General features: G+C 31.3%; 1 protein-coding gene across 2 annotated transcripts; it reads left to right on the forward strand.

Moving 5' to 3' along the window:
• The first annotated feature begins 4,286 nt into the window (after positions 1-4,286).
• Positions 4,287-5,710, forward strand: LOC122313361. 2 transcript variants are annotated; one of them, XM_043128291.1, is made up of 2 exons: positions 4,287-4,495; positions 5,067-5,710. In XM_043128291.1, exons 1-2 carry the CDS (start codon positions 4,400-4,402, stop codon positions 5,397-5,399), a joined length of 429 nt encoding a protein of 142 aa, XP_042984225.1. In that variant the 5' UTR covers positions 4,287-4,399; the 3' UTR covers positions 5,400-5,710. The 2 variants fall into 2 exon arrangements, with proteins under 2 accessions (XP_042984225.1, XP_042984224.1); XM_043128290.1 differs by having other exon boundaries at positions 4,290-4,544; positions 5,099-5,710.
• Positions 5,711-12,374: the final 6,664 nt, after the last annotated feature.

Consider the following 12,374-nt stretch of genomic DNA (forward strand, 5'->3'; position numbering starts at 1 on the left):
AGGTTTTAATGAGGCAATCCTAAAGCACTCGGCGATACATATGAATAATGTACTCTTTTTCCTTCGCCATTGGTTTTTTCCCATAGGGTTTTTCCTTGGCAAGGTTTTAACGAGGCATATTCTTTAAATATGGTCATCCAAAGGGGAAGTGTTATAAACTATCTTGAATTGTATGACCATATTTATCTAGTCGTCAAATGCATAGTGCATAGTGCTAGCATAGTGAGCTAGCATAGTCCCCTTTGTACGCCTATATATATCGTTGAATTTTTTAAGAAATATATAAGTTTGATATACAGATCAATAAGAGAATCTCTTCTATTTCTTCTCTATCTCTCTGCAAAAGCCATCTCTGATTCTAGCGAAACGACAGTCTAAATTTCATGGCCGACTCTGAGTCTGAGTTTCTATGCAGCGATGCATATGAACCCATATCTCTCTTTCTTTCTCTTTTTCGTATCTCTCTCATCTCTTTATTTTGTTGATTTACAACATTCTAACTATATTTTTATTATTTGTCACGTTGGTCTCGTATTAAAAAATTGACACTCCTTACCTATCATCAACATCATACACCGTCGCTTCGAATGTTAAATCCTTCCGTTTTCCCATTTGCATTATTGGTTGAAGCTTTGGCTTCATTATTATTACTATTGAGTATGATTGCTGAATTATTTTTCCACTATTCTCATGCTTTATTATTGTCCTTACTATTTAACTTACCATGTGGATGCAAGCAGATTTCAACTCAAGCCTCAAGGTCTCCTTTTCCCCTTCAAATATATGTTTTTTCCAACTCCTATAATTGGTCTTCCATTCCATCAAAGTCCGTCTCTGTCTGCCACGACAAGCGATGAGTTCTATCGTGGGTTTGGTTTTCTTGGGAGAGAGATGCTTTTCAAAGGAAGGCCAGTTTTTCTTCCTTCTTTCTAATTTATTTTTATTTTTTTAAGGTGGATTCCGTAAAAGAGAAACGAAATTTATAATTATAAAATGTATAATTACATGTAATTTTTAAAAAATAAAAAAAATTAATTTTTTTAATAATAAATCATATTTTTTAAAAAAATGATTAGACTATATTTACATAATTCATGTAGCATTATTTTATATAAATATCTGTTTTTTATCTTTTTTATTTTTATTTTTATTCTTACATATGCCACGTCCCCCTAATTAGATGCCGCTCGAGCAGTGCCGCTTGTCTGAAGATTTGAATTTCATAATATCTATTCTATAAATAAAGAATAATATATTATAAAATCGTAGAGTGTATCATTTTTTAAAAAAATAGAAGATTTATTATTAAAATATTAATATTTTTAATATATCTTTTATTTTTATTTATCTTTTTAAAAATAATTACACGAGATTACTCACTTGCAACTATTATTTGATATAAAAGAGGTTATCTAAGGGCATCTACATTGGCTTGATCAAATAAGGTATTTGGCTAAATTTTACATAATTTAGGTCAAACATCCTTCACATTGGATTGAGCAAATTTAAAATAATTTAGATTTTTGTTACAATGGTTGGTTAAAGATAGAAGACCACTATTCATTCATCAAACATTAAAATATTAATTTTTTATTCCAATCAAATAAATTAAATTAATTAGAATATAATTAACATTTAACATTTAGAATATAATTATTATTAACATTTAATAATATTTTTTAATATTAATTGAATATAATATAATTATTATTAACATTTAACAATACTTTTTTAATATTAATTTAATTAGAATATAATTACTATTAGCATTTAATAATACTTTTTTGTAATATTAATATAATATAGTATAATAATAATAATTATTAATATTTAATAATACTTTTTTAATATTAATTTAATTAGAATATACTTATTATTAACATTTAATAATACTTTTTTAAATATTAATTTAATTAGAATATAATTACTATTAACATTTAATAATACTTTTTTAATATTAATTTAATTAGAATATAATTACTATTAAAATTTAATAATACTTTTTGTAATATTAATTTGATAGAATATAATTATTATTAACATTTACTAATACTTTTTCTAATATTAATTTAATTATAATATAATAATATTAATGTAATATAATATAATTATTATTACTGACATTTAATAATACTTTTTTTAATATTAATCTAATTAGAATATAATTATTATTAATATTTAATTAGTAGAATTACAAAATATGAGAAAATAAATTAAATAAAAAAATTTATTAATTTAATAATATTTTATTATTATATAGAAAATAAATGACTAATCTAATATAGAGATTAAATTTTAATAGAATAGGCAAATGTAAAAAAATATTAATATTAATCAAATTTAAATATAAATTTGACCAAATTAATATTAATATTTTAATATAGTGAATTTGACATTTTTTATTTTTAAATTCGCTGAGAGTAGGAGTGTCAAATCGTGTTAACGGGTCGTGTTCGTGTCGTGTCAAATCGTGTTAACGGGTCATATAGGTTAACCTTAATCCGACCCGTTAAGCTTATCGTGTCAAAATCTCAAATCCTAACACGACCCATTAATATAACGGGTCGTGTCGTGTCAACCCGTTTTGACCCATTAATAAGTATTACGAAATATTTTTTTTTTATAAGTAAACAAATAAATTAAGAAAATATTACGAAATAGATTAATACGACACAATACAACTCATTTTAAACTATTTATATAAATGGGTTGAATAGGTTTGAAATTAACATTTTTAATCTGATTAAATTTAGCATAATTTTATATAAATGTTAAAATTACAATATCTATAAAAATTATAAAACTAATTATAAGTCCAAAACTATAATCCAAATAATAAAAATATCGAAATTGAAATTCTAACAAATTTATTTTTAGATATAAGGGTATAATTGTAATTTTAACTTTCATTACGTGTCATAACGGGTTAACCCGTTATCAACCCGTTAAGTAATCGTATCTTAACGGATCAACCCATTTTGACCCGAACTCATTAAGACTAAACTCTAACCCGCTATTATTATATCGTATTCGTGTTGAGTTAACGGATTGTGTGATATATTAACACCCCTAGCTGAGAGTAGTGATTTGAGACACTGTTTTTGGTTTCCCGTTTGCCCCTGTTTGACTGAGTCAACTGATTTGAGTTTTTGTCTCTTTTGTTTATTTTTGATAAGAGTCTCTTTTGTTGATAGTACTTCGTTTCAGCTTTGTTAAAATTGTTTATTAATTTATATATTAATATTGATTATTTTATATTTAAAATTTAAATTAATATTATTTTTAATAAAATTTATTTTTTAATTAATAAAATTTAATTAGATAAATGATAATTATAATAATTTTTAGCTATAATAATGTTAAAATTAAAATTAAATTTGATAGTTACTGTATACATATCAAATACTCATTTTATTATTATTTTTATAACTCTCTATAGTAAAATATGATAAAATAAAATAAAATAATAATTAATAATTAAAAAATGATAAAATAAAATTAAATAAAAATTAAAAATTTAATAAATTTTAAATTATTAATTATACATTACTATATAATAAATAAATAAATAATCTAATGTGAAGATATGATATAAATAATTAAATTTAAATTTATTTTATTATTATATAATGAAAAAATAATTATTTTAATATACAAGTTTATATAAATAGAATAGTTAAAATTTAAATTTATTTAATATTCATAAAAAAGTGCGTATTCATAATCTAGAGAAATACTTTTTGCAGTCGGCAGATGCAGTCAGAGTATAGTCGGTTGTAAAAAAGTAAATTAATACGGGACTTACATGAAAAAAAAATTATTTTTATAACTTTTTTTATTCATATAAATCTCTCTGAATATAAAAATAAAATTTTATAATTTTTTTTATTTATTCCGTATAACCGACTGTACGTCAACTGCATTTACCGACTGTATATAGCAAAGCCCCATAATCTAATAGTGCTCGAGTGGGTGTAGTGATTTTTCCTATCGACTTCTATTTCGTTCCTGACCGAGTATTTGGTGGGGATAGATTATTTGGTTGTTTGAGGATCGGATCGGCTTCTCCTCTCCTCTGTTGGTTCTTTACATTCAGTGATTCTACATGAATAATACTAGATCCCCGCTCTTTTGGCCTCAGCTTTTTATTTTTTTATTTTTTTTTTCTTTTTCTTAGTGATTAAGAAAAATTTATTTAATATTATTGTAAATTTTTTTTTTTTAAATATTTAAAAGTATTATAAAAATGATATGAAAAAAAAAAAACAAAAAAAAAAAAATTTCTTTTAACCTAGCGGGAACTCAGCGGTGGCCGTAACAGCGTTCATTCTATATTGCAGTGATTTGACGTCTTATCTGTGGACGTAGAAACGTCCTTTTTATACAAGTGGGGTCGTTGATGGGAACATTGGAGGCGGAAGTTCTGTCATCTTTGGTCTTCAGTATCCACCAGAGGGGTTTTGGAGACGCCGCAGAAAAGCTTCCTGTCGCAGAGGTATATCTCTGGGTTGGTCTTCTCCGTTCTTGGTGCGGCTGCGGCCTGGGTATGGTTTTTTATTATTTTGTTTCTTTTCTCTTAGTTGGATGTGAACCTGAGGGAAGATTTGGGTTCTTTTTTACGTATCATTGTTTCTGGATTGAAAAACTGTGTGGATTTTTTTAAAATTTTATTTCGTTTTTTTCTTGTCTGTTTTTGTTCTGTATTTTTTTTTTTTTTTTGTTTGATGTGAATTTCGAATAAAATGATTGTTTTAAGTGGTATATTATCTCTCGTTTATCGTCTTGTTAAAGTGAGTCTTTGGTTGCCTAAAAACAAAAAATACAAAAAAGTATTTGGTTGCCGACCAAACAAGTCCTACACGACTATACTTTCTCTCCAGCGTCGCCCGCATCGCCCTATACAGAAAAATTTTTCCTTCACCGGGGGGAGGGGCATTGGTGCTTCGGCGCCATCCACCTCCCCTCCTTGCCGGCCACAACCTTTATTTTCATTTACTTTTGTATTTTTTTTTTTTTTAACTTTTTCCGGTAACATTGTTCAACTTTGCTGATCTACTTCTTTCCAGCGACCTAAGGCAAACACACACCCCTTTTTCAGCTTCTCCAGGTGCCGATCGTCAAGTTGGCAGAAGAAATCTGCCAATCTCTGCAGCGCGTTCATCTCACGCACGTCTTACGCTACGCGTGATCCTCACACTCCGCCGCGCCTCAGAAGGCTCTCTGCCACCATGCACGGCAGTTTCAGGCTCTACGGCATTGGATCTTCCAGATCCGAGTGGTCTCCTCCCTCCAGTTGTGGCGGGTGGCTCGCATGTGCCACCACCGCCAATAACTCCCCATCGTCGGCGATTTGTAACAATTTTCGGTTGTTATACTGTGTTTTCGCTTTTTCTAATTAGGATTGAGTGAAAGTGGATGTGATAGACTGCAGTCAATCCAAACTAACATGTTATGGCACAACCCATTTACTGTGGTGTCTAGTTATAGTTTAATAGTCTGTTCCTATTTTAAAATCGTCGCCAAGCGGTCTTACCTTGTGGGAATTGGATAATTGGATAAGAGCCAAATCCCACCAATCTTTTGGCTCCGAGCACCTTCTTTTTTTGTTTTTTTGTTTTTTTTTTTTTTTTCACTTTTGTGTTGTAATGGTTCGCTTTGGGAATGGACTTCCACCCTGTCTCTTGTAATTGATAATTTATCTATACATATCTTATTTGCTGAGGATAAAAAAAAAAAAAAGTACACCGAAGACTTAAAATAGAAAGCGAAAAAAGAAATGGAGATGATTTTTTTTTAAGGAAAAAGAAATGGTGATAATACTCATAACAATAACAAATAAATGAAAAGGTACCTTTAGGTTGATTTTTCCTCAAATGTTCTTATTTCCAACTTCTTCCAGTTTCTTCAGTATCTCCCCTGGAGTTCTATCTAATTCATCTGCCATTTTTCTCTGCAAATCCAGATGCAGTAGTGAGAACTGCTCACGTAGATCCCCGTCAATCACATCCTGGAAAGTAATAATTCAGCACTTCTCGCATTTTTTCGTAGTAAAAATAAGTCAAGGCTATAATTAATGGAACCAAAAAATCAAGTAAGCGAGCAAGATAGATCAGGAAAAAAAACACAATTCTCCAATTCATCACAGGACGTCTTTTAATAATGCATTGATAAGCGTCCATATCCATGAAAGGAACAAAAATATAGAAGACCACCACTTTGTGCTATGTACTTTTTTTGTAAGTGTCATTCGACTCATTCGAAAAGCCACTTTTCAGGTGAAATATTTTGATAAGTATCAACCTTCTATCGAACTATGATATGTTTGAACCTATTGGTCTTTTGCTTGTTACTTTGCAAATAGAACCTATTGGTATTACAGATTGAGTAATGCGTTTGTGGATCCATTAAAAACTATCACAATCTTGTAGGTATATATTGTTACTTTAAGATAAAACCTGTTCTGGGAGATTGTAAAAAAATGAAATGGAATGAGTTTCATGGAATAGGTATATAAGCCGTGTAAAATTCTGAATACCAATTTAAGAGGACGTAGATCTATGATACAGAATTTTTATGTAATGGAATGAGTTTCAATATTACTCAATCTGTAATAATAGAGCTTTGTTTCAGTTTCTATCTTAATATATACATATACATATATATACATAGATAATTACCCACAGATAGTCTCCCTTTTTGTCAAATCCGGGTGAAATGAGTACGTGAAGAATGACTCAAATCTATTTTGACTAACAAAATTTAGAACCAAAATTTCAAATCCTTAAACACCGAAAATCCATTTTATGCGTATGGACACAGATTTATTTATTTATTTCTTTTTTCCCTTGTCGCAAGAAACCCTTTTTCGTTATTTCCGTCTTTTTCATTTGTAACTTGAAAAAACTATCACAATCTTATAAGTATATATTGTAACTTAAAATCTGTTCCAGGATATTGTAAGAAGCGATGTGTGCCAGTTAGTTTAGTTGGCTTCTGCTATGTATCATCATCGTTCAAGACTGTCACTTCTCTAACTGTCTTTTTTTTTTAAATAAATATTAATCTTGAAACGTGAATACTTTTAACGTTGTTGGGATAAAAGTATATAATGCTGCCTAATATAATACCTGATCGATGTTGGTTGTGTATAGTATGTTGTTTGTTTCTATTATGCATATAAAGATTGTTGCATTGAGTGATATTTTCTTGATTTATTTTTTTTGGCTCTGTTATATGTGTGACAATGCAAGCATCAATTCTACATGTATCGTCAAAAATGCTATTTCCTTGGATCTGTTTTGATTTTTTAAACAACTTATGTCTGGGTTTAAAGATCAGCAATGGATTTTTCTGCCTCTTAGTTTGTGTATATCTGTTTTTCTTTTTTCTTTTTTTCCTGCTTTTGAACGCTGGAGATTGATAAAAGTTATCAAAGTAATTTAATGGATTCATTGAAGTGAGGATGAGAAGATGTTAATTAATTTATATTGTTATCATCCTTTCTTTGTATGTATATATTAATTTTCTAAATGTTTGTGTAAGATCATATCTATTAGTCCAAATTTTGTTTGGTGTATGTGTGGATGTTAGTGTGTAGAACTAAGTGGTTTTGTTGTTTTTTTATGAGTGTTCTGTAGATGCAAATGTGTAAAGGTAGATGTTTTTGTTAGATTATTTACTTGTAAATTGTCAATTGAAGAGGCTGTTTGAAATTCACAGGAACTATGTGGGGTTTGGATCTGAAAGTTGCTCTTGCATCCATAAAAAATTTTTCACGGATTTTTATTCCTTTTGTTGCAGTTCTTGTAAAATGAATTCCTTTCTTATTGTTTAGAGGTTGGTTGTATTTAAGTTTTTTTTTTTAATAAGTAATAAGAGATTTTATTCTTAAGAATAGGCATACGCCGAAGTACGCTGGACGTATACAAGTTGAATATCTCATTTGCTTCCTCCATAATCTAATATCGGTTGGTTTAATAATTTTGTTTTGGTATTTTCCTCATTTCAAGTGCTAATTTGAATCATTAATGTGCACCTGAAGCAAATTATCTAGGTTCAAATTTAACAGTGAATTATATATATATATATATATCTCCTAACTAATTCAAACAGATATGTTAATGATATGTTAATTTGTTTTTATTCTGGACTGTTTGTGTGATTTCATATACGCTGAGTTTTTGCCGTTTGGTGCATATATGGATAGAAATTTACAGAGCAACACGCTGATAATAAAAAATTGTATCTACATTTGTCTTAAGAATATCTTATTCCTGACTGAAGTTTGGAATCTATTATTGTTATCGAGCTCTTTCCCCTTTGAATATTTGCAGTTATACAGTTACTAAACAGTTCAATGTTAAGTTGCATCATCCTGTACTTAATAACTTCCATGCCTCAACTTTCTTTTAGAGTCCAATATTTTATTGGTATTTTCTTTATTCTGAAAAAGGGATCCATTTATTCCCAGTAACTCTCTTGGCTGGTTGGGAATTTCATTAAACTGTTGATACAATAAGTTGTTTATCGATTGTTGTTAAACACCTAATGACATTTGTGAATTTTTTAAAGAATTTTCTTTTGGACTAAATCTGTGTACATACTTTTCCAAGCTTTGCATTTGAAATGGTGTGAATTGAAGCCATGGTTTAGTTGTATGGATTTCGTAAATGCTTAAGTTAGATGTTTTTGTCTGATTTTTTGCAGAATAATTAAAGAGAAGTAAAATATGAACAAAATATGAGCACCGTCTTTTCATCAAAATCTACGGTATAACCTTCTAGGTGTTTACCAATATTGATATTCTTGTTACTGATGAAGTTTGACTTCATCTAAATAATTCTGTTTGTTTGTTTTTTATTTTTTTATTTTTCCCGTTTGTTATTATACGAGAAGTTGCAGCCTTAGAAAATTACAAATAGGGAATGAGAAAGAAAAAAAAAAAAGAAAAAGAAACAGAAAAACAGTTGAATCTTACGGGTAAGGCTGTTGTGTCTAAATTCAACAAGGTGACTTACTGCTGGGAGAAACTAAAAGACATGAATGGAAGTAAAATCTGGTGCTAGCCTCCAACTTGAGGTGAAATTGGTCGCGGTAGTTGCCATGACTATAAACAGATAAGAGTTTAGTTTGAGTTGTTTAGCAGTTCATGTCTTTGATACAGACGATTCTTGGTTGCTGTCATGGTGGACAAAAACAACTTCGTAGTGGCTTATTGTAAGATTTGGACGGGGTAGCTTCTATCTGAAGGCAACAAACGCAAAAGTATTCTACATTTAGAATTTCTTTTGTTTTGTGTCGATATAATGTTTTATATTCAATTAGATCATCGTCTACTTATTTTTGTGTATATTTTGCTGTGGCTGTAATTATCTTATTATCCAAAACTGTTCACTGATTGGAGGTTCCATTTTGTAAATTATCAGAGTTCATGAGAATATAAATTATTGGTTGAATTAATTCCAGGTTTGTCTCTGGCCCTCAATTTCTTTGCATTCATGTTTATTATATCCAGGAGCAGCAATCATGAATATATTCCCCACTTAGGATGTGATAATTGTAGATGTGTTGTTTTATATTTCCACAGACGTGTGATGGTTCTTGTTGGGAAATCAAAATTCGTTTTTTGCTAAAATTTATTATTATGTCTTTCTGGATAGTCATGTTTCTTTGACATTTTGTGAAGTATCATTTCCTTGACTATCAGATTGACTCTCTATGGATGATTTTTTGAATCTTCTGGATCATTAAATTAAGTATATGTAAAGACACAGAATTGGAAGTATTGATTTGGATATTACCTGGAGAAATTCAGTAGGCATTAGAATGGAATGTTGGAACTAAATGTTTAACTTCTGATGCAATTACTTTTTGAGTTTTAAGTTTCAATGTTTCTATAAGTGACATTGAATACATTTCACAAACTGAAAGAATTCTCTGATTTTTGCTTTGACGAATTATTGTGTCAATAAAATCAGTTCAATGATTACAAGTTTTATTTCATAGGTTATCGATCTAAAGTCAAGTAAACTTTTACTTTAGAAGTTTTATGCTTAAGAATCATGAACATTGACATGTAGTACTTCTTCCTACAAAATGAAAATTTATCTTCTCCTCAACTAGGCCGAAAACATGCCTTGCACGTTGCACTACTACTAGTCTTCTAACAAAGCGGCCAGGGATAGAAACAGAGCAAGGCTACTTTTCAAATTTTAATTACCTATGATAACAAGACCTCCATCGACGACGAAGATGGAGGAGTCGAATATGCATGCGCATTGGCCAGCTCTTTCATCTTCCCAGTGGTGTTTAATGCATGCATAGAGCTCAACGTGCTTGAGATCATTAACAAAGCAGGCCCAGGCGCCCAACTCTCGCCCCATGCCATCGTTGCTCAGCTTCCAATTTGCAATAATAATCCAGATCATGTGCCGGCTGTTTTGCTGGACCGCATGCTGTATTTGCTCGCTAGCTACAATATTCTCAGTTGCTCTGTGGAGACCCTCGAAGATGGAGTTAAGAGATGTTATGGTCTCACTTCTGCTGGGAGGTGCTTTGTGAGAAGCGAGGAGAGTGGATCCATGGCACCTTTGGTTCTCCACGCTTGTCACCAGACAATTATGGACATGCGGTATGTACGTACAGTAGTTATCATCTTTCTTTTTGAATTCTTTATTCACCTATGTTAAAACAGAAAATAGAAAACATAAAATCTGAGATGAACAAGTGGTGTGGAGAAACTCTTTTCTCCTTCTCATTTATGTTACATAGAACTGATATATATATACACTGTTACAAGAACTAAAATGCAAAAAGAAAACTTCCAAAATACATCTTTCGATTCTGCTACTGCATTGCAAATTGTAAATCTCAGCATGGTGTATGCAGTGCCTTGTGCATCGAGATCCTGACTTCTTTTTCTGTGCAGTCATGTGTTCCTTCAATTGATGTTTTGTGTTTCTGTGTCAACACTTTCTGCTTTTTGTTGCTTTCTTCTTTTTGTGCTTTGCAGCACACTTTATTTACTTTTTCAGCTACATGCTTTCCTTGAGTGTTGCAGGCTCTTGCAGGTCTGCTTTGGCTGCTGCATGTACTGCTCTGTGAGTTGCAGCCTTGATGTTTAGTGTCCTCATGTCCCACTTGCTTGTTCTTGATTTCTTTGTTTTTTGTTTCGTGATACTCCCCCTCAAGATGGGCATAGATATTTAAGATTCTCATCTTGGACAATAGGAACTGAAGAGTAGAAGATGTGAGAGCCTTAGTGAAAATGTCAGCTAATTGGAATTTTGAGGCTATGTGGACTGGAGTGATGATTCCAGCTAGGACCTTCTCTCGAACAAAGTGACAATCTAGCTCTATGTGCTTAGTTCTCTCATGGAAAATAGGATTCCTTGTAATGTGAATGGCTGCTTGATTGTCACAGAACAAGAGGGCAGATTGCTCATGCTTGATGTTGAAATCTCTTAGCAAACCAATGAGCCATATGATTTCACAACTTGTGGAGGCTAAAGCCCTATACTCTGCCTCAGCTGAGGACCTAGAAACAGTTGCTTGTTTCTTTGATTTCCAGCTTATCAATGAGTCTCCAATGAACACACAAAAACCTGTGACAGATCTCCTAGTTTCGGGACAAGCAGCCCAATCAGAGTCACTATATGCTTTTAAGTGCAAGGATGATTTTGAGGACAAGAAAATTCCCTGGCCAATGGAGCCTTTAAGATATCTGAGAACCCTATAGGCTGAGTGCATGTGAGTCTGTGAGGGCTTATCCATGAATTGGCTCAGAACATTCACTGCATAAGTGATGTCTGGCCTAGTGATTGTCAAATAAATGAGCCTTCCGATAAGCCTTCTATAGGCTGTAGGGTCTTGTAGAAGCTCACTCGAGTTGTGACTTAGCTTGTGATTCAATTCAATGGGTGTAGAGACTGCTTTTGTGCCAAGTAACCCTGCATCTTCCAAGACTTCAAGGGTGTATTTTCTTTGACAGATGTTGATTCCAGAGGATGATCTGGCAACTTCTAGGCCTAGGAAATATTTAAGAGGTCCAAGGTCTTTGATTCTGAATTTGCTGTGAAGGTGAGCTTTGATTGAGTCGATTTCATCTTGAGAGTTGCTTCCAACTATGATGTCATCAACATATACTAAGAGAGCAATAAATCCTTTTTGACTAACCTTAGTAAACAAAGAATAGTCAGACTTGGATTGATGAAAACCAATAGAGGTGAGGGAGTTAGAAAATTTGGAAAACCATTGTCTTGAAGCTTGTTTAAGTCCATAAAGAGACTTGTTCAGTTTGCATACAAGTTTCTCCCCCTCAATCTGCTCTCTTGGAGTGTGATAACCTGGTGGCATTTCCATATAAATTTCCTCAT

This window comes from Carya illinoinensis, chromosome 6 (genome assembly GCF_018687715.1).
Source record: "Carya illinoinensis cultivar Pawnee chromosome 6, C.illinoinensisPawnee_v1, whole genome shotgun sequence".
Taxonomy (NCBI): Eukaryota; Viridiplantae; Streptophyta; class Magnoliopsida; order Fagales; family Juglandaceae; genus Carya; species Carya illinoinensis.

Bases quoted from the DNA above. Each gene is read 5' to 3' on its own strand.
- LOC122313361 (XM_043128290.1), top strand. From the start codon at position 4,400: ATGGGAACATTGGAGGCGGAAGTTCTGTCATCTTTGGTCTTCAGTATC. The intron at 4,545-5,098 runs GTATGGTTTTTT...CCCCTTTTTCAG, and splicing joins TTGGTGCGGCTGCGGCCTGG to CTTCTCCAGGTGCCGATCGT.